The sequence below is a fragment of the Dreissena polymorpha genome, chromosome 11 (assembly GCF_020536995.1).
Source record: "Dreissena polymorpha isolate Duluth1 chromosome 11, UMN_Dpol_1.0, whole genome shotgun sequence".
Taxonomy (NCBI): Eukaryota; Metazoa; Mollusca; class Bivalvia; order Myida; family Dreissenidae; genus Dreissena; species Dreissena polymorpha.
The window spans coordinates 74,494,073-74,517,437 of record NC_068365.1 but is presented as its reverse complement, the minus strand read 5'-3'; the positions used below and the strand labels follow the sequence as shown (position 1 = coordinate 74,517,437).

Sequence of the window (23,365 nt, the reverse complement as noted above, 5' to 3'; positions counted from 1 at the left end):
TCACAATTGAGCTTAGTTATAAACTTTATGCCTGGACGAGGTCAATGATGGCATGGGGCACAACTAACTAAAGGTGGAGGCAGGATTCAGTGTGTTTTTCTCAACATGGTCTAATTGGGGACTGGTCCCTTTGGATCGTGGAAAAGAGGCTTTTTGACTAAAATTGGGAATTTGTGTTGTTTTTTTTGCTAACAAATTCTTCAAAACTGAGAATAAATGTGTTTTCAGTATTTAAGAATTTACAATGGTTCAACTTATAAAGCTGGATGGGAGATGAATAAAATGTTGAGATGTACAGTACAGCTCACACAAAACCAACAATTTGACGAAATGTTAACATAGTCACTGAAAGTGAACATATCAGCATGTTATCTGTGTCTGTTTCAATATTAGTCAATTTGACAATAATTAATTTTTTTTATAGTATACACTAAATATTTGTAAATACATCTTCTCGGGGAATCGCCGAGTGTAAACCCAAGGCTAGATTCTGCGGATCAATGTAAAGACAGAAGCAGAAAAGGCGACATCCCCGCAAATTATTGCAGAGTGCCTCGGCAATATGCAGAATGAATACTCGTTGTGGATGCGGAGAAATTTGAAAACAAAAATATCTGTCCATGGCATAGCCCTGTTGGTTTTGCCTGAGCTGTACTGTAGTTTAAAGAACTTTTTTTTGAAAACCTTCAAAGTAAAATTTGTAAGTCCCATTTTGAAAAATATTACTTTTAATGGCTCTTAATTTGAATGCAAAAAATACTCTGATAGTCCTCAAGATTTATGGACATCTAACATAGCTGGCTTGATGTGTTTGACATCCTGGATACAAACCAGTTCAATGTTTTGACATTCTTGGCAACATTTCAATGTTTAACTATCTGGGCAAAAGCCAGTCCAATGTTTTGACATTGTGGGCAAAAGCCAGTCCAATGGTTTGATATTCTGGGTGAAAACAAGTTCAGACTTTTGACATTGTGGGCAAGAGTAAGTCCAATGTTACAAGAAAGACTTCCAATTTCAGCTACGTCTCCTGGTAGATGGGAAGGTGGTAGAGGCCAACCAGGACAACTTTGAGATGCTGGATGACTGGCCCCTTCACCCCACTGACAAGGTCCACTACAGCAAGCTGGTTATAGGGGCCTGCTGGAAAGGTATGTATATGCCGGGGCTGGAAATAAGTAGTCAGCGTTTCATGGAAGCTCTAGAGTAATTATACCCCCACAAATTATTATATTAGTTATACCCCCACAAACGAAGTTTAGGGGGTATATAGGAGTGAGCTTGTCTGTCGGTCAGTTGGTCTTTCTGTTTGTCGGTCCATATTAAGTGTCCGCACTCTATTCCAAGTTGTTTTCATCCGATCTTAAGCAAACTTGGTCAAATGTTGTATCTAGATGATGTTTAGTTCAAGTTCGAATATGGGTCTTGCCGGGTCAAAAACTAGGTCATGAGGTCACTCAGTGTGTTTTAAACATTGAGCATGGTGTCCGCTCTCTAATTCAAGTAGTTTTCATCAGAGCTTCACCAAACTTGGTCATAGGTTGTATCTAGATGATGTGTAGGTCAAGTTCGAACATGGGCCATGTCGGGTCAAAAACTAGGTAACGGGGTCACTTAATGCGTTTTAAACATTGAGCATGGTGTCTGCTGTTTTTTGTGAAGACAACATGCAAAATATTCTGTGTCAATGCGGCATGTGGGGGTATTCGTTACGTCTGTGACAAAGCTCTAGTTTGAGACTTGTTCTGGGAAAACTTACCTTAAAGTATGTGCACAAGAGTATTTTCTTTCAGAGAATCCATTTTATGCAACAAGTGTCTTCCCTGAGAAGCCTGTGCTGACATCTCAGGCTAATCTGGGACGACATTTGATGGAAAAATTCCAAAAATATGAGACCAAATAGTTCACATTTCTAATTTTAAAGAGTACATGAAAGCCTTTGTTTATGTGATTTTGTTTGTTTGGAAATATTTTTGTCAACATCTTGTTACTTGAAATTCAAAACGGATTACGATTAACTAACCAAGAAAAATAAAGCTATTCATAATTACTAAAGTGGTAATTAAAAAAAGCTAAATTGTTTGTTAATTAAGCCTTTATTTTGTTCTACCCAGGCCTAGATGAGACATTTGCTGACCACTTCCAAGGCTATCTGGCCGGACTGTCCTTGTTGAAGGGTCGTACGGAGAGTGACAAGGTCATACAGTGCCTCAACAACTGTCAGGAGAACCTAGAGTTTACTGATCTAGAGAACATGCCAAGTGGAACGGTAAGACTTACCAAGAGATTACTGATCTAGAGAATATGCCAAGTGGAACGGTAAGACTTACCAAGACTTTACTGATCTAGAGAACATACCAAGTGGAACGGTAAGACTTACCAAGAGATTACTGATCTAGAGAACATGCCAAGTGGAACGGTAAGACTTACCAAGAGATTACTGATCTAGAGAACATGCCAAGTGGAATGGTAAGACTTACCAAGAGTTTACTTATCTGGAGAACATGCCAAGTGGAACGGTAAGACTAACCTAGAGTTTACTGATCTAGAGAACATGCCAAGTGGAACGGTAAGACTTACCTAGAGTTTACTGATCTAGAGAACATGCCAAGTGGAACGGTAAGACTAACCTAGAGTTTACTGATCTAGAGAACATGCCAAGTGGAACGGTAAGACTTACCAAGAGATTACTGATCTGGAGAACATGCCAAGTGGAACGGTAAGACTTACCAAGAGATTACTGATCTAGAGAACATGCCAAGTGGAATGGTAAGACTTACCAAGAGTTTACTTATCTGGAGAACATGCCAAGTGGAACGGTAAGACTTACCAAGAGTTTACTGATCTAGAGAACATGCCAAGTGGAATGGTAAGACTTACCAAGAGTTTACTTATCTGGAGAACATGCCAAGTGGAACGGTAAGACTAACCTAGAGTTTACTGATCTAGAGAATATGCCAAGTGGAACGGTAAGACTTACCAAGAGTTTACTGTCTTGCAGAAAATGTAAGAGATAATATCAGCACCCTGTTAAGGAAAAATCCAGCATTTACTTAAAGTACAGGGAGCTGCCCAGTAGAACAGTAAGAATTTGTTGCTAAACAACAAACATTATGTAAATTTAAGTTTGGACTAGTAAAAAATGGCATAACTAGTAAATCAGGAATGATATTTGAAGAATTGAACTGATCTCAAGAACATGCCCGGTGGAACTGTAAGACAAAGATGACAAGCATATAATTAATTGAAAACATAAATTTGAGAACGTAAAAAGATTACATGTTTAAAACCAGGTATGATTTTTTGTTAATCAAACCTTCAAAAACCTTAAAACTTAAATTTGATTATGCTCATCTTGCAAGTAAACAAGTTATAGTTATTTGGGGTTGGTAGTAAGAGATACTATTACCATCATACAAATCTAGCATCACCAAATGTACAGGTTGCATCACCAAATGTACAGGTTGCATCACCAAATGTTCAGGTTGCATCACCAAATGTTCAGGTTGCATCACCAATTGTACAGGTTGCATCACCAAATGTACAGGGTGCATCACTAAATGTACAGGTTGCATCACCAAATGTACAGGGTGCATCACCAAATGAACAGGTTGCATCACCAAATGTACAGTTGCATCACCAAATGTACAGGGTGCATCACCAAATGTACAGGTTGCATCACCAAATGTACAGTTGCATCACCAAATGTACAGGTTGCATCACCAATTGTACAGGTTGCATCACCAAATGTATAGGTTGCATCACCAAATGTACAGGTTGATTCACCAAATGTACAGTTGCATCACCAAATGTACAGGTTGCATCACCAAATGTACAGGTTGCATCACCAAATGTATAGGTTGCATCACCAAATGTACAGGTTGCATCACCAAATGTATAGGTTGCATCACCAATTGTACAGGTTGCATCACCAAATGTATAGGTTGCATCACCAATTGTACAGGTTGCATCACCAAATGTATAGGTTGCATCACCAATTGTACAGGTTGCATCACCAAATGTATAGGTTGCATCACCAATTGTATAGGTTGCATCACCAAATGTACAGGTTGATTCACCAAATGTATAGGTTGCATCACCAAATGTACAGGTTGCTGCTAAAGGTGCATGCTAAAAAGCAAAATAAGTATTGTCATTAGTTTAGTTATGAAAAATGTCAAATTTGTCTATCGTAAAATTGAATATTGACCATCTTATGCAACTTTAAAAAATGGTGTTAATATTACGTTATTAGATTAACTATTCACTTTATAGTCAAATTGTGTTTAACTTTGGCCCTATCCTTATCTTTATTTGGTAAAGTAACTACGCAGTTTATTATCAAAAATTGTTACTTGGATAAGATGTTCCAATGATTTATGTTTACAAGTAGCCTGCAGACTAATTAAAACAATATAATAAATCCTGGTTAAATGTACTTTGTGCAGACATGCTGTGGGCGGTATGAACAATTGATTTTGCTTTCTTAGATAGGTCTATGCCATAACTGTTTCCGATGATTTTTTTCTTGGAGTAATTCTCATAAAGGTTGAATGCCTAGAAAACGTATTAAGTGACAAATATATTGAAGATCATTGGAAAACATTCATGAACAGACTTTTGTTATGAAAAACAGACATAACAACATAAGCAGGCAAGAAACCATCAAATACTGAAATTCGTTAGAGACTTTGATTTACAACAGACACCCTAATCATAAACACACAAACTGGGTTTACCCTTTCCCACTCAGAAGCTAAAAGATCAGGACCAATAATCTGGTAAAAAAAGAGCAAGAAATTATTATTTTGTAGTAGTTTGTTAAAGCCTCTGGTAGTTTTGCGCATTTTAAAAATATTGATTTTGTCTTTGTAAATAGGCTTTTCCGTACCAATATACACTTATTGCTCACTCAATTTTTGGCAATGGCACATGGGCGCTTAGATTGTTTCTTTTGTGTATTGTCATTATCAGATAAATGTGGGTCAGGACGCCCCAAATCTTTGAAGAACCCACAACATGATACATGATGATAGTCATCAATAGCTTGATCAGATGTGTGTTGTTGATGACAATGACTGATTTTGGTTTTAGTTTTAAGTTTTAAACCTTTTTATTTTAGCTTGATTGCATTTAGAGTACTTACTACTTATATTTAAAACGCTCTGGAGTCTGTTTCCTGGGCCTAGAACCAGTACTTGGTGTCTTTGGGAGAGATCTAAAGAACGATCTTACAGTGGGGATCGATCCTGTGACCTTTTGGTCGTTGGGTGGACACTGTATCCATAACACCATGGCGACCTTATATGGTGTTGGTTGTTTTTTGCTGTCCTAATACTCGTCTGACATGAGCACTCTACAAGTTTTGGCTACTTGAAGCAACCATTCCATAAATACCTTTAAAAAAAGCATTTCTTTGCACTTCCACTCATGAAATCCTCATGCTCAAGCGGGAAAGAAACAATCACCAAAAGACGCAATGAATAGGAAAGAAAATAGGTTAAAAACAACTCTGCACACAGAGGAGACAAATGTCAAATGGAATTTGTGACTGATTACATCCTTACATTTTGAAAGTTAATTACTCTACACCGACATGTTCTTGAGCGTTACTAATCCATACAGAAATTATAAATGTTATTATTGATATATTATATTTTGTTTTCATAAAATGTTAAAACAAAGTTGCCTTGCTCCATAGAAGAAATATTTTAAAACCATTGGTCAATGTTTATAAGTATGAACAAGTATACAGTAGTATTGTTTTTAATGTATTTGGAATTATATGTAAGTATAAAATAAGCAAAAAACATCAATTTATTTATCAAATACAGCATCGGATTGGGTTTGTAGAGAAAAAGTAGGTCCTGTTTTTCTTACTAACTTACATGAACAACTGTCCTTAAAAAATTGTCCAGTTTCAAAGAAATAAATGTCTTGATTACAAAGTAATAAAGGTATATAATGTTGTTGTTTTTTCCAGTCTGTCAGTTTCAATAGTGAGAAGACAGAGTTCACCATTACGGGACACAACGCTTCTGACGTTGAGAAACTCGTGCACAAGGTGGCATACATCAACAACCGTAACTTCCCCACCCCCGGCCGTAGGAATCTCAACATCAGGACAAGCTTTCAGTGAGTGTAATAGAAATGATTGGTCTTGTGTTTTCTGTCAATTTAGTCAAGCACTTAATACATCTTGAAACATCAGTATAATTGATATCTTAATTATGCAAAGAACAGGTTCACATGGTATCATGGAATTTTGAACGTGCAACACTATTTTTTGTGTCAAAGAGTGTTTTTCCACAAAAGAGATATTTGACACACTTTTAGGCAAGACATGCATGTTAGCACTAATATTATTATCTCAGAAACAAATGTTCATGTAGACCTTCATGTGAGCCTATTAAAACCCCTGGCAATCATTATTTCAGCCTTGTTCAGGGAAAACTGGGCTTAATACATGTGCATAAAGTGTCCTCCCAGATAGGACTGTCCAAGTCCTCACAGGTTTTTCAGGGATGATACTTTCCGCTTTAATGGCATTTTTTTGTTTAGAGGAAGTCCCTTCTTAACAATAATCAAGTCTAGGCGGAAAGTGTTGTCCCTGATTAGCATGTGGGAATTGTGCAGTTTATAAAATCTGGGACTGCCATTGCACATGCATCAAGCTAAGTTAGCCCAGAAAGAAACTAATATTGTCATATTTTGACATATATTGGGACTGTGGTCTAGTGGTAGGATGCTGGTCTAGGAATGAGAAGGTCCCTGGTTTTAATCCCACTCAGACCATGGAATTTTCCTGAGCAAAGATTAATCCCAGCTTGCTCCTCTCCACCCAGTAGTATCTATGGGTACCTGTGAGGGAAAAAGCAAAATTGTAGGCTGTCCGGCTGGGCAGTGGTTGGTACACCCACTTCTCACCTGAGTGATCCCGGTTAAATACCAGTACCCAGCAGCATGCGAGTTTTGTTGCTGGTCACTGTACGAGGCACATGGGGGTTTCCTGCAGGTCCCCCCACAACACAAGACCACACCAAAATTGAAAAATCTTTCTGTAACAACGAAATAGCTGCAAATTGCAGCTACAACTCAAAATACATCCCAACTTTCATGAGTCTGGTAAGTTTATTAGGTAGGAGTGCTAAGGCACACATGGGGTCCACCCATAATGTGGCCTCTGACTCAGAAAGGACCTCATGAACTTTGAAATGCACACACAATAAGCCCAATGGTCCATTGCTTAATACTGCCCCAAATGTGAACATATGACTTGTATCCCAGTGATCAGCGGGTAAATGCCAAAGTCGGTTGAAGATGAGTCTAGTATCATAATCAGACTCTATTCCCATGCATTGACCTTTACCTCTTTATTTGTTTGCAGTTGTGGAGATACAGAGGAGATCCTTCCGCTACTTGAGACGTACATATTCGTAGAGCACTCTAACAGGCCTATCATCACAATGTCTGGCAAGCAGGTCGTCATGGGATACAGGGACACACTTGAGACAGGCCTTGATATCTTTAGGGTGAGTCAATATGGCTCTTTATGACTGTATGTTCCTGATAAAAATCTTCCATATCAATGCACATAGCACTCAACTAAGCCTATCTTAACTGTGTGACTAGTTAGTCATTGGGGTTCAGAGGCATATTGTCAATGGGGCGCAGTATATTTAGGATGAGTCAGCAGTGTCTGTGCTAAATGCATTTCCCTCTTCCACATCTCCTTACCTAAAACAACACTCCTTACTCTATTAACTATCTCCCCACCCCTATACATTCCCCTCCCTAATAACTGTCCCTCAAACTGTATAACTGCTACCCAAATCGCATTTTTAGCTCTTCCTAATAACTGTTCCCCAACCTTTTTAAATGTCACTCTTAAAGAATAATCGGTTTACCCATATGAATGGCCCTCCATAATAACTGACCCAAAATCCTTTTAAATGCCCCTACCCTATAGCTGTCTGGCTTTTCTGAACAGGTTTTTATCCCTTAATAGCTATGATGTCTTCCTAATAAATGCTGCCATTCTTATACATGCCTCCATCTTGAAAAACTGCTAAAAAATGACCCCAACTTAATAAACAACCTATAGGATAATGAAATGCCCCCTATTCTAACAAAGGACTAGAAAATTCTCCAAACTTGATAAACATCCCACCTAAGTCTAAGGAAATTTGCCCCTTACTCTTATAAAATGAAAATTATATAAATCCAAAATGATTGACTGTGTACTTTTCCTGTCACATTATGGGATGTCACTTTGTGTTTTTTTGCCAAAATGAATGCAATATATATTGAGCTTGTTACTTGAAAACTGGGCTATTTGCCTGTGGAGTTCGCTTTTGATATTTTTTAAAAGGAGACTTCCTATGAACAGAAAAAAAACGCAGAAAGTTTCATCCCTGATAAGCCCTGTAATCGCACAAGCACTAAACCCTGTTGTCCAGAGTGGGTGCTCACATTTTGTATCCAGTAAACAGAGGTGTGATTTTTCCTCCTCTCAGCTGATTCCCTCCCTTTCAATGTATCCAGTAAACAGAGGTGTGATATTTCCTCCTCTCAGCTGATTCCCTCCCTGTCAATGTCAAACTCATTTTTCAAAAAGTTAGTAACTTTGCTGGATCTAAAAAAGATGAAGAATTAAACTTGATCCTGAAAGGGGGGTAATGCATTTACCTCCCCTGAGGTGGTTCTTAAATCACACCCTGGATTATATGCACAGTAATTTATGTACATGGTTTTTAGGATGTGAATATCCATGTTGACTTCATGCTGTTAACAAACGGAGAGGAGAACAGGAATGACACCGATAGCGAGGAGGAGGAGATTGGCAATGACACCTCACCACCCAAACAACAGACTGATGTGAAGTCTAAAAACGTGCCTGTTGGTAAGTGTTGCATCGGAAAAATTAATTGAGCGAATATTGCATAGAGTTAAGGATCTTAGGATGAATCCTCAATTGATTCAATTAACCTGTTACCACTTAAATAAGTTTTTTGTCGCATTTGTAGTCGCTCAGAAAGATAAATTTAATTAAAACCTTTCTTACTAGATTCAAGTTTTAAAGGCTTCATTTCCAACCTTTAGATACTTATGAGTAACAAACGGCATAAATCCTGAACAGACTGTGAGTTTCTCTGGTTTTATGCTGTTGGCCATTTTCACTTTGCTTCTGAGTGGGAAAGGGTAAATCTTGAAAACAAAGGAACATGACCACTAAACGGTTATGGAAAAGAAAGGAAAACATTAAGATTCAAATGGTTTTGAACAATATGAGTAATGTTAAATTTTTTTGGGATTGATATAGAGGATATTTGTTGAATTTAGTGGAATTTCGATTTTATTTCTCGAGTGAGCATATTGGCGCTGCGAAGTGCACAGACTAATCTTGAGCTACACTTTACACGCATGCCTTTTTCCCAGAGCGGGACTCAAATGCATAGAGATAGAGATATTCTGCAAAACTAGTATTATTCATGTGAACTAATTTTTCGTAGTTAAACCAATCTTATTACAGTTCATTACAAAGAAGTTCATGTGTGTTTGCATTTACTGTTCACTCAGGAGGCTCCAGTGAAGACCCCTCCAGTCACTTCCTGCTCGACATGTGCACACTGCGGGCAGAGCCTGTGCTGGACTTCTATGTGGAACACCTCGAGCTACCCAAGAGAGACATCAAGGACTTCAACATGAAACTGGAGGGAATTGAGACCGCAGCTGGACTGGTCATCCTAAGTGAGTGGAATGGGATGGAAAAAAAATTAGCCTGGTTCTGGGAAAGCAGGGTTTAATGCATGTGTGTCATCGCAGATTAACAGGTTCAAATATGGCAGTTTTCAGTTACTGGTTGAAGTATGTGCACCTAATACATGTAGAAATTGAGAAGCAGACAGCCTTGTCATTCTCAGTGAGTCTTAGCAAATGAGTTTTAATACTTTGCATAAAATATCGTCCCAGATTAGCCGTATACAGTATGTACAGGCTTATCAGGGAAGACTATTTCTGCATGTACCGGGGTATTGCATTTTTTCATGTAAAGGAAGTCTTTTTATATTAGCGAACATCCATTAAATACAAAAAGTGTCGTCCCTGATAAGCTTGTGCGGAAGGCACACACTTATCTGGGAACAGTTTTTTACGGAGATCTAAGTATTCAATGCAGGTTTGAATATGTCAGTTACTGGCTTATGTATTTACGTTGTATACTGGTAAGTCAAGAAAATATGAGTGTTCTTGCACAGCAAGAAGTTAAAAAAAATAATAACAATTGTTTAATGTCATTTCAGAAGAATCTTTTTGGTAACTTTTAAAATATCTTTGAGACTTTTTATTTGAACCTTTGTAAGCAATAATAATGTGCTATGTTCTTGTTTGCACCATAACATGATTTTTGAAGATAAAATTTTACCAAGGTTAAAACAATTTTGAAAATTCCTGTAATACGATCATGTAATTAAAAGCTGCAGATCAACATTTCAGATGCAAACCACAATTGCTATCTACCTGATTGCAAAGTCTTTTGAAGTCTCTTTTAAAAGAAAATCAAGTTTAGGCTGAAGCTGTCATTCCCTCATTAGCCTGTGAGGACAGCACAGGCTAATCTGGGACAACACTTTACACTTATTCATTAAGCAAAGATAAATCTTAACATGGTGATCTACATTTCAGATGCCGACACTATTGCTAACTACCTGACTGTGATCAGACACATCCGATACGTGCACACCCATGCAGACAACCTTCACATGCGTAACTTCGTCCTCTCCTGTTCCTCGCAGAGCGGCAGATTTGTGAGCAACGAATTAAGTGTGTCGGTAAGTTGACAGTAGTTTGTAGTGCATTGAAAGAACAAACTGTCTGCAGTCTGCACAGGATAATCAGGGACAACACTCTCCGCTTTTAAGATTTTTTTTGTTTCAAGAAAGTCTTTTCTTTGAAAAAATCCAGTTTAGGCGGAGAGTGTCGTCCCTGATTAGACTATGCAAACTGCACAGGCCTATCTGGGACGACACTTTATGCACATGCATTAAACCCCCTTTTCACAGAGCACGGCTCATTTTAAAACAAAAACATCTGTGAACTGGAAAAACAGGGCTTACTACGTGTTGCATAAAGTGTCGTCCCTGATTAGCCTGTGCAGTCTGCACAGACTAATCAGGGACGACACTTTTCCTCTGTTATTGCAATTAACTATACCCACAGACATTCAGTGTTTTCCCCAGAGGGCAGCTTTAGTAAATTAGATAACTTGTTATTTGCACCATAAAACAACTGCATGTTGCAAAGAATTTACTATTTTGAGGTTATTGAAAGTGATATTTTTTTTAATTAAAGCCACTGTCCTCTGAAAATATTTCAAAACACGCTAAAATGATATCCTTTGTTTTCAAATGGTGCTTTTCGTACAAAAAATAATTATTTAAGGGTACTGTTAATTTCAAGAGAATACAATAGGTTTCAAAGTTAAGGCACAAAATAACTGTTGTAATAATTTATGTTGTAGTTTCTTCATCCATTGATGAAAACATAAAATATTGTTTTGATTGAGCAAAACTTGTCAGCCACATAGATTGTCCATATGCCAATAAAGATCTGATAATTGGAAAAATATTTATTTTTCATGCAAGAGTAGAGTTGATGATTTATTCCATGTAAGGGATTGAAAAAGTGAAACTAAGGTTATTCTTAAACCATTTACAGCAAATAATTTGAACTGTGATTGATACAATTATAAGTAAGAGACCAAAAAAATTCTTCAAGGTTGGTTCTCTGGAGAGAGATACGGAAGAGCCTCGAGTGGTACCAGTTGCTAGGATACAGAGTAATGGTGCCCAGCAGTCCATCCAGGATCCCAAGTTCAGTCACACCTTACAGGGAGCTGCAGGCACAAGTAGGTCACTTTCTGTGTGTTATTATAGCATTTCCATAGTGTTTAACTCGTAGGCTATTTAGGTTTTATGCTGTTTGCTGGTTATGTAAGATAGGAAATCTAGCTTTTCAAACTTAAATCTTAATCTCATTGTATCACATTTTTATGCTCCCCCAAAATAAATATAGTCGTCGCTTCGTCTGTCCGTCCATGCACAATTTTTGTCCGACTATTTCTCAGCAACTAATGACCAGAATTCAATTAAACTTTATGGGAAGCTTCACTACCAAGAGGAGATGTGCATATAATCAGCGGGTTCTGGTCGGATGATTTTTCACAGAGTTATGACCCTTTGAAATTTTCTATAAATAAAAATTCGTGTCCCCCCAACTACTGTGCCCTCAAGACGTTTCCTTTTATCTGAATATATAGTGCAATATTGTGACAAAAAAACAACCTTTGGGTAGCATCACCCGTCTGCGACGGTTTCTTGTTAACCCTGTCCCACTCAGACTGCATGGGCTAAACTGGTTCAACACTATACACATGCATTAAGAGCTGTTTTTACAGACCCTGAGCATATGCAATAATTTTATCACGATCGCATTAATATCCCATAATTGTGATATTGTTTTACATGTATTGCAATGTTTCAGATTTTGGCATGGTGGCTATCATAGTAGTGTGTGTTGGTTTCCTACTGTTCATGATTGTCCTCGGTGTCCTGCGTATACGGGCGGCACACCACAGACGGCGCCCTGCCAATGAGAGTGGTCAGGAAATGGAGTGGGACAACTCGGAACTCAACATCATTGTGAACCCCATTGATCAGGAGGTATGCATTTGGATTGTTTTGTTGGCTTTTGAATTTAAAAACGCATGGGTGGATCAAATCAGCCTCCATCTAGTAAAACGTGGCTTAATGCATGAGCTTAACAAAAAATTGTCTGAACATGTGTAATCAGTAAGCATAATTATTGGTTAATTTAACAACAGCAACTTCAAAATTCAGTTGTTGTTAAAAAGGCCATGAGCTTAATATTGTTTAAACACAATATTTATTTACCAAATTTTCCAGCCCTGTTGTCTCAAAAGTTGCAAGAATAAATTAAATAACTTTTTTAAAGTTGTTATTTATCTATCAACAGTTCTTTGAATATGAATAGAACTTTCATAAATCATGTTCATTTAAAATGTTGTTGTTTACCTATCAACAGTTGTTTGAATATGAAGAGAATCCACGCAAATCCACACTGCCAGATGACAGTGACACTGATGATGATGTAAGCGACGGTTTCCATGACGACGGGAACGAATCTTCAGAGGAAGAGGCGGAGACTTACAAGAAGACCCTTGAATGGGACGACTCGGCTTACTAGTGCGGGAATTACTTCAGAATGTTCTTTATTAATTATCTCATAAAAATATAACAGCTTTCATATGTTAGAATTATTGTTGACCCAGCCTATGAGTGGGAAAATTATTTCAGAATGGTCAATGTTACTTGTCTCATCTTAAACAAAACTGCTTTCATCAGCAGGAATTGTTAAAAGCTTTAAAAGCGCTCTTATGATAATTGAATCTTATGGAAGGTTGTGATTTCTCATCCCTTCAGCTACTTGCTTTTCTCTCAATACCTTTAAATTGATGTATTTCCAAGTTGAGTTTGTTTGTACCCTCAAATAAGAAACCTGGAATGGAACAACTCTGCCTTCTAGTGCTATAAATTAGGACACAATGGTTGTTGTTGGTTATCTCATTAGAAACAGCTTTTATAAGCAGGAATTGTTAAAAGCTAGCAATCTTATCTTTTACCACATATTGTTAGTAGTCCCATAGAAATTCTAATTAAATTAAATACTGCTCTGGCTAGATTCAAGTTTTTGAGGCTCCATTCCCATACTGATGAGCAACAAACACTATAAATCTGAACAGTCTGTAAGCTACTCCAGAGCTGTTCTGGTTTCATATAGCCATGTTCCCCTATCTTCTGAGTGGGAAAGGTATAAGCTTAAAAGAAATCTTGTGAAAAATGAAAACATAAACTTATCATCTTATTTAGGGTTGTGCATTCTCTTTGCTCTGGCTTATTGTTACACTCCCATATCAATTTATGAAACTTGCAAAAAGACTCCCATATCCAATGATGAAACTTGCAAAAAGACTCCCATATCCAATGATGAAACTTGCAAAAAGACTCCCATATCCATTGATGAAACTTGCAAAAAGACTCCCATATCCATTGATGAAACTTGCTAAAAGACTCCCATATCCATTGATGAAACTTGCAAAAAGACTCCCATATCCATTGATGAAACTTGCAAAAGGACTTCCATATCCATTGATGAAACTTGCAAAAAGACTCCCATATCCATTGATGAAACTTGCAAAAGGACTCCCACATCGATTGACGAAACTTGCAAAAAGAACCTGGAATTTTCCCAGTACCCTTATTCACCAATTAAAAAATGTTTAGTTAGACTACATTGTTTTTACATTATATATTTCTGATCTATGTTTTTGTGTTATAAGAGTTCAGAAAGGTCATACTAATAATAACAAAACAGCATTTGGTCAAACAAGATCAGCTTTCATCAAAACCAATATAAAGTGCTGTAAAAAACGTCGGATCTCATTTACCTAGAATCATTTTGCCTTCAGTAGTACAATATTTTATTTAAATAGGAACAACACAAGGAATTGTTCATATGGTTAAAATGACTTTGTGTAGATTAAGAATAAGTGAATCATGTATATTGTTTGGATAGTGTAATTCAGGCAAGAAATAAAACAAACGTAAGATGGATACTCAGTTTTAACTATTTCTGAACTTGCATTTTTCATGAATTCGAAAAAAATATCAGCAAGTTTCCATGATGATGAGTTGAATGTTCTGCTGAAAGAAGGCTTTTCTTGGGAATGTTGTTTTTCAAAATTATACTTTATTAAATCACATTTATTTTTACTTACAGATTAAACAATATTTAATCAATATACCATTTAATATGATTGAAATTTTCCCTGATTTGTTTGGTTGTTTTGATCATATTGGCTGTCTCAAGTGTGTTTAGTTAACCAGTGCTTTTGCTTTTAACAAAATGCATATACATTTGCTTTAACAGGATGAATGTCTTGTATAATTTGTGAATTTTAATAACGTACCAACACTTTCTTTTAAACTTTGTTGAAACAATATTTATCCTTATTCTTTTGATTGTGAAGATGAATTTTAGATCTGACACTGAATTTCTGTCATTTACTTGGTATGGTATACAATAATTAGTTTGTAAGTGACCATCATAGTATTTTCATACTAACTTGAAGCTTGTAAGGATGTATGTTTTGCCATTGTTATGTGTTCTTTATATATAATTATGTAATGCATAATGTCAACTGTCAACTTATATTTGTTGTTTCAAGGTCTTTGTTAGTCCATGATTAAACCTTTAACTCAAACATTTATAACTGAAGTCTGTTTCATTCATGTTGTCATTGTAGAATGAAATATTATATATATGATTGTTTACACAAAAAAATTTTAAGAGACTACGTAATATCTTCAAAAAAGGATGTATTCATATATTGAAACAATTCAAAAGTCACTCATAACTATTAACAATCTAAAACATCAGTTTGTTTATAGTTTTTCATCAATAATTCTAAAAAAATATATAAATGTGTATTACACTTGTCATTGATAATTTAGAGAAAACATGTAATACAAACATGGCATTTAAAAAATGCAGTTACATTTTAAAAGCCTAAGTAGTGCAGTTATAACATAGTATCCTGTGTTTTGTTAGGTCTTGGATTGAAATTTTTATTCAAATTGTTGCGTCTATTAAAATTTAATTTAGCTATTCCTTATCATGTGGTTCTTGAAGGAAATACGTTCAATATTTAATGACATTTTTCCAAAATATTGAAATTATGTGGAGTCTGTTGAATTAAATCACTCGTAGTTTGTGTACATTCTTTTTGGAAATACTATTATTGCAACATAATGTATGTTTTAATTCTTATAGCTTTTTACTTATATTGCTAATTGTATTTCATATACTATTGGAAAGAAAAAATCACAACCAAAAAACAACAACTAACAAACAAAGAAAAATCTATCAGAAAACCCCCCAAATATTTGGTGCATACTTCTGACTTTTAGAATCGTTTCTCGGATCTAAACATATTCTACATTTTATCATTTACAATCAGTAGTGTAACATGCATTTGTTAACATGCCAGCGTTATTTGCACAAAATCTCATTTTCATATACTTAACAAATAGGCATATTTTGTATTTAGTAGTTTCGAATTAAAAATAATAGAATAAAAGAGTATGAAATACAGGTTCTAGTAGAAATCTCTTAAGGTCTGATGTGAAGTCAAGGTAGGGGTTAAACAATTAAATTTAATCCCTTTTTATAGTTTTTTCCATTTTGTTATCAGATTTTGAAAACAAATATTTATTATTTTTGTTTAAAAGTTTATAGAAAACATTCCATTTTACTGTTGAAATATATTTATTATTATTATAGACTTGTGTAGTTTAAACATCCTAGAGCGTTTTTGTTGTATATGAGGTATTCAGAGGTCATTGCAAAAATGAAACATTAAAATATGTTAGTATAAAGGTAGACCAAACATGATCTTAACAACTATTATACAAAGTGCGGAATATAATGTTCTTTCCAGTTTCAGGTGAAAATAGAGCAAAAGTTGTTGATGTGAAACACCAAGAACTATTATCAAAACATTTAACAGGCTATGATAAGTTAATGTTGTTTGGGTACAGTTTAATGAAGGGTTTTAATTCATTGATTTTACTGTCTTTAACTAATTACTCTTCATGTAAGTGCATTTGACAACAATGCAAGGAAACAAGAATGCTTTATATGCCATATCGTCTCATAATCACATTTCAGTTAATTGTTTTCCTGTAAAATGTGTGCAGAGAAAACTTCATAATAGCTTTCTTAAAAAGTGGCATTGATTTATCGGCCATTAGTGCTTTAATTTATTCAAGAATCATGTCATTTTCTGGCTTTTAATCAAAGTAAGCAACAATTTGAAAGTTTTCATATTTTAGCATATCTAATATGTTGTTGATGTTGTTGTTACATGCCATCCCACTGTTTCATCATTGCACACTTTGTTGTTGTTGTTATTGCTGTTGTCGTGTGAGTGATGGCACGGTGCATCCATTATTCCATTTGTACAAATACATGTCAATGAATCATCAGTACGTTGTCTTTAAATGTTGTGATATCCCCTGATAAACTTTGTCTTATCTAGCTCATTTTTTCTTGCGTTGTTTTCTTTTTATCTGCCCATAATTGTCATGCTACTTTTATAAAGTTAACCTTTTATATATCTTGCAAGTTTAATCTACAATTTATATTGCATTACTACGATGTTTTCTTGGTATGTGTAAAAAGTCACCAGTGCTCGGATATTACTTGTATTGTACAGCACAGTAATGGCTTTGTAACAATATAATTCAATACTATTTGATAAGACTACACCCGCAATGTTCTAGGGAAAAAAACAGCAAAGTAAGCATTCTATATAATATAACATTGCAATCAGAAAAGTTAGCAGGTAAATTTCAAACGTGTAGGGTTTTTTAAAAATATTTATTGTATGTTGCTTGTTTGTACCAATTTTTATTTGAAACTTGATATCGCTTGGCAAACTTATTTTATTTATTTTGAGCTATGTTTTTATAAATTTTGATATAAACGCCCAATTCAGCTTTGATTAATCAAGATCAAATATTTTTTTATTTGTACTGTAAATCATGTCATGCTATCTGTGAATAAGATACGGGCGTTACTGGTTGTTCTGAGTTCAGTATGTACTCTCATATTTCATGTCACAATTTTCCAAATTTAGTTGTGAAATATGTTGTTTTGTCTTCCTTTATTAGTCTAATAAAAGAGAAAACATTTATAGTTGTCTTTAAGTAATTTAAATAGTATATGCAACCAGTTAAGTCATATTATTTCAAAATGCACGCATCTCTTCTGTGCTTTAGGATAGCGTGTGTTTCCAATTAGAAACATTACATTATACCATCTGCAACAAAGCAGAGTGGTGTACTGTATTCGCCATGGAGTCTGTTCATCCGATGGTATAAACCTGTCGGCGTTTGTTTTTCAAAGAGCATCATTCACTTGCACACATTGATCATTATAGTATTAGGTTGCATATTAACTACTTGTATATCCTACTTTAAAAAGTCATGACCTCGTTTCAATTTAGAATTTCTATTTCATGATTAATACAACTTCTTATTTATTACGACTTGGAGTTGGTAATCGTCAACTAAACAGTGAAATATCTAGGAAGTGAATTTGAGGGTCAAATGATCACTTTACTGACGTTTGTTTTGAAAATTATTACACAGCACGACAACTGTTCATGCTTATTTATACATTAACACATGCTTGTGGTACAAATATCAAGTTTGCTACTTAAATCGAACTACAAGTATTATAAAAGCAACACTGGGTTGAGTGTCAATCTATTACATCTAGGTTAAACCGTAAAGGAGTGATACTTTTTATGCCCCTTTCGAAGAAAAGGGGGCATATAGTGATCGGTCCGTCTGTCTGTCCGTCACACTTTGCGTTTAGGTTTCGAAAAATGCTCATAACTTCGATGTCCCTTGAGATATAACCTTCATATTTGGTATGCATGTGTATATGGACAAGGCCTTTCCATACGCCTACAATTTTTTACACCTGTGACCTTGACCTTGAACTTAAGGTCCGCGTTTAGGTTTCGAAATCTGCGTTTAGGTTTTGAAAAATGCTCATAACTGTTATGTCCCTTGAGATATAACCTTCATATTTGGTATGCATGTTTAAATGGACAAGGTCTTTCTATACTCACAAAATTGTTTACCCCTGTGACCTTGAACTTAGGGTCCGCGTTTAGGTTTCGGAATCTGCGTTTAGGTTTCGAAAAATGCTCATAACTTCTATGTCCCTTGAGATATAACCTTCATATTTGGTATGCATGTGTATATGGAGGAGGCCTTTCCATACGCTCAAAATTGTTTACCCCTGTGACCTTTACCTTGAAGTTAGGGTCCGCGTTTAGGTTTCGAAATCTGCGATAAGGTTTCGAAAAATGCTCATAACTTCTATGTCCATTGAGATAAAGCCTTCATATTTGGTATGGTTTTGTATATGGACAATGCCTTTCCATACGCTCACAAATTTTGACCCCTGTGACCTTGACCTTGAACTTAGGGTCTGCGTTTAGGTTTCAAAATCTGTGTTGAGGTTTCGAAAAATGCTCATAACTTCTATGTCCCTTGAGATATAACCTTCATATTTGGTATGCATGTTTATATGGACAAGGCCTTTCTATATGGACACAAATTTTGACCCCTGTGACCTTGACCTTAGGGTCCGCGTTTAGGTTTCGAAACCTGCGTTTAGGTTTCGAAAAATGCTTAAACTTCTATCAAAGCGTTTATATGGGGCATATGTCATCCTATGGTGACAGCTCTTGTTTATTTATATACCCTGTTTAACAAACTATTGACTGGATAAAAGCAAGACAATGTCTGTATTGTAACGGGAATCGAATACCGGTAAAACCTTGTATCAAATATAAAATGTACAGTATTTTCATAATGCCTGTTGACTTCACAATGAAATATAATGTCAATTTGTCGTATCAGAATTGATTATTTGCTGTTTTAACATGCATGAAACGTTTGACATCTGTTCCAAAAACATGTTGCATATGAATCTCTCATGGCTGTTCATGGATGTAGGAAGTGTATGTATAGACCGATTATAATCTTCTACAGATATTGCTATAGTTAGTGTACATATATACATATATAAGTAACAGTCAAAAGATATTGCAACTCTTAAGAAAGAAGGGGTCATCCTGACATCAATACAATCTGATCACTGCTCCAATGTTCATGCATACAATGTTCCATGTGTTTGCGACTGGAGATGCAGCCAACCTGAAGAGCAGGAGAAGGGACGGACAGACAAATGACAAGCCATAGCCCATTGTGTATACCAACTTAAATGATTATATCCCGTATAGTTTTTAATATTTTAATAGTAAGTTTGTTCATTAAGATTAGTCAGATCACGTTGCATAAACGTCACAGTAACCCGACGTTTGACTCTTTTGAAAGTCAAACGGTCGTTTTTAATCCTTACGTTTTAATCCCTCGTACAAGTATACTAAGTTTTAACCATATGTATTCCGCGCACTTAATGAATCCGCGGTTCCTAAAAGTATCCATTCAAGCTGTTCATTTGTCTATATAAGTAGGGAATGTAAAGTAAATTTAATCAAAGAGGAAAATAATAGCATAAGCAAGTGTCTACATAGTTGAGTAAGCGATCCTTGCACAAACTTGATATAATATACATGTATATATTTGTTTTGATGCGTTCATTGAGTGGAAAAATGTAATTACTACGTAAGCAAAACGCTTGCTCATTGCAGTCCGGTTGTTTGTCAGTTTTAAATTTAAAAAATAAACCAATTTAGTAATGATGAGCTGTTCAATGGTTAATATACTTCATCGCTATATGTATGTATAAAGATACATATATGACCATGCGCCACTTGGCCATTTTTAATTTACTTTAAAAATGAAACACATATTGAAATCGATATTCAAATTTTCTCTTAATCGAACATTAATAAATAAGAAACTCTTAAATTTTCGGGATTCTCCCTAGCTTTTATTGTTTTAATTGCGTTTTAAGCTTAATAATCAAATGTTGAAAACAGTTGAAATTAAAATAGCAAATACAGTGTAAAACTCTCGGGGGCAAATACGGAAGTATATAAGGGATGACATTGAAATGCGCGCTGCTACTTTGTTTGCAACCTAACCTCTTATTGTAATACATATATTTAACCCATTTATGCCCAATGGACTCTCCCATCCTTCTTAGTTGGATCCACGTATTTCCAAAATTAGGGATGTCTAGTATATTTATTTCTATATTTAGAATAATTCTTACAGAAATTCATTTAAGCAAACAGCGTAGACCCAGATGAGACGCCGCATCATGCGGCGTCTCATCTGGGTTTACGCTGTTTGCAATGTCCTTTTTTCAGGACGCTAGGCATGAATGGGTTAAACTTGTGTAGCCCTTTCATGATTATGCCATTGTTAACTATTCGGCTAAACAAAATTGCATCCGGATATGATACATGGCATGTGTCATATCTTTATCGGCTATAAAGACGGAAAATACATTTTGCAGCCAGATTGACATCTGGTGCCTTGATTTACATCTGGTGCCTTTTAACTTTCTTGTTAAATTCAGACAATCAAGCATGATTCTGCATCCGGAATACAGCTGTTAAAGTAAATTGATCACGGCTTTTGGTTTTGAAAAAAATGTCGTTGACAACTGCAAAAAAAACATATATGTCGCTCAATTGATTTTTTTTATTCATACATGCACTCGGAACTTAGTTACAATATGAGTTTGCTCATTCGCATTACAAAATATAATTGTATACTGTAAGATACTTAAAGATATGCATGCACATGAAGATGAACGAGTTATAAGATTATTCATTAGCATGTTATTACACATGCTATTCATATTAAGTACTAGTACTATACACTGTCTCGTACATTTCATATGTCAGCAAGATCACTTTTTCAGATAATGCTCATTTTTTGACTGCGGGCCATGTGTGCTTGGTATGTTGTTTAAACATGACAATTATATGATTTGTAAACAAACAAAAACTAAACAATTGAAAACTAATTTTTATTGAATGGCTTGTTGCAAAGTGGAATATTGCCTTTTCTATACTCATGCTTTTTGAGCTAACAAGTATGATGTACCATGCATTATGAGTAGGTGAAAAAACTAGTTCAAAAGAATAGGCATTATCCATATCTATGTATGCGTTTGCTTTTTGAGCCAATATGCGATGGATATTTGCATATCAAAGATGATAAACTTAATAAAAGATTGATTTGTTTGCTCTTTTTTACTTGCCTTACACTCTTAGTAAATCAAAACCACCTGGACACTGGACATATGGTCTAATACAGTCGGAGTTGGGTGTACAGTTGTTCACTAAATAAGCTTAATAATGTGCCACAAATAAAAAAAAACAACTTTTAATAGGACAAATTGATAATAAATTGCACAAAAAATATGAACGGGCGAATTTGTTCTTAAAATCAGTTTTAACCTGTATTAAATGTACATCATCTCAATGAATTCTTCATCCGTAGGTGACAACTGAACAAGTTCGAATAGGTAGCCACAGCCCACGGCACACAAGACGGAGGAAGCGCAACGTCAATCACTAGACAATCGGGTCTGCAAAACAACACCTTCACCATCAAACAACCCGCTAAAATGTCATGTGTTCACAAACCGCGTTCATATATCTGATTTTAAACAAAATACGCATGAACATATAATTTTAATTCAAGTGGTGCAAATTTGTTAGAGGTTGCGGAACATATTTATAAAAATATTCAATCAGTCATTACACTTGCAAGTAAACAGACATCGTGGGCTCCCGGAAGTAGTGGGATGAAGATGGAATCTCACGAGCATGTTAATTAAAAGTGAACAAACTACCATTTTTGTCGGTGTCGGAGAATACATTTCATGAGTTTATTTATAATTTGAGACGATTGAAATCATCTGTTCGCAAGGCGTAACCAGTTTTGATTCCGGGGCAAAAACTAATTAGAGGGTAAATTTAGAATGTCGCACATCAAATATTAACTACCGGACGTTTGTGCTTTCAGAGTTTTGTAATATCGTTTGAATCTTTATTTTAGCTATATAATAATTTTTGGTGCCTTATATATCCAGCCGATCGGAAAGATTTGTACAAATTTGCGAAATTTGCAAGGGCCTTCCAAAAATTCGTCGCTTACATTGATATTATTTGTATTTATTTTATTATACCATTGATCGCTAAAATATTTATCAAATCGAGTATACGCACAATTACCACAACGTTTGTTACGTTAACTATAGTTTATAGGAACAATAAAAACATACATAATTCTCATTTGGGAATTAATGAGCTGGTAAACTGAAATTACAAATTAAACGTTGGTTTTGGAACGAGTCGATGCGTCACCTGTTTTTGTCGATTGCTACAGACCTCAATATGTCTTTCAGAGGTGTCGCAAACATATATGAATAAGAATTGACTGTTACAAGCGTAAGTTATTTAACCGGCGCATATGTATTATTTCATATCATCATTCAATTAACAGTTTTATACCGCCATGAACTGTTTATTGTCAGAACTACAGCAGGGAAAGAATATAAGTAAGTAAGTAAGTAAGTAAATATTTTATTAAAGTGACATGTGCAAACATATATAGAAATAACAACAGACAATTACAAAAAGGCATGCACCCGGCCCAAACGGGCCTATAAGTCACATAATACATGATAAAACATTAAGCATGATTATATATTAACAACTCTG

The 23,365-nt window shown here is 35.5% G+C and overlaps 1 protein-coding gene across 2 annotated transcripts in view; it reads left to right on the top strand.

The window, feature by feature from the left end:
* The window catches only part of LOC127850398 (calsyntenin-1-like), a 62,585-nt gene extending 48,532 nt beyond the window's left edge, over positions 1-14,053 (top strand). Inside the window, exons 10-19 of one of the 2 annotated variants that reach the window (XM_052383420.1) lie at positions 1,022-1,151; positions 2,115-2,269; positions 5,984-6,135; positions 7,388-7,532; positions 8,758-8,902; positions 9,580-9,750; positions 10,684-10,829; positions 11,776-11,905; positions 12,541-12,719; positions 13,102-14,053. In XM_052383420.1, the coding sequence (XP_052239380.1) occupies positions 1,022-1,151; positions 2,115-2,269; positions 5,984-6,135; positions 7,388-7,532; positions 8,758-8,902; positions 9,580-9,750; positions 10,684-10,829; positions 11,776-11,905; positions 12,541-12,719; positions 13,102-13,263 (1,515 nt within the window). In that variant the 3' untranslated portion in view covers positions 13,264-14,053. Of the gene's footprint in view, positions 1-1,021; positions 1,152-2,114; positions 2,270-5,983; positions 6,136-7,387; positions 7,533-8,757; positions 8,903-9,570; positions 9,751-10,683; positions 10,830-11,775; positions 11,906-12,540; positions 12,720-13,101 lie in introns of both variants that reach the window. The other variant, XM_052383419.1, reaches the window with a different exon arrangement.
* Positions 14,054-23,365: the final 9,312 nt, after the last annotated feature.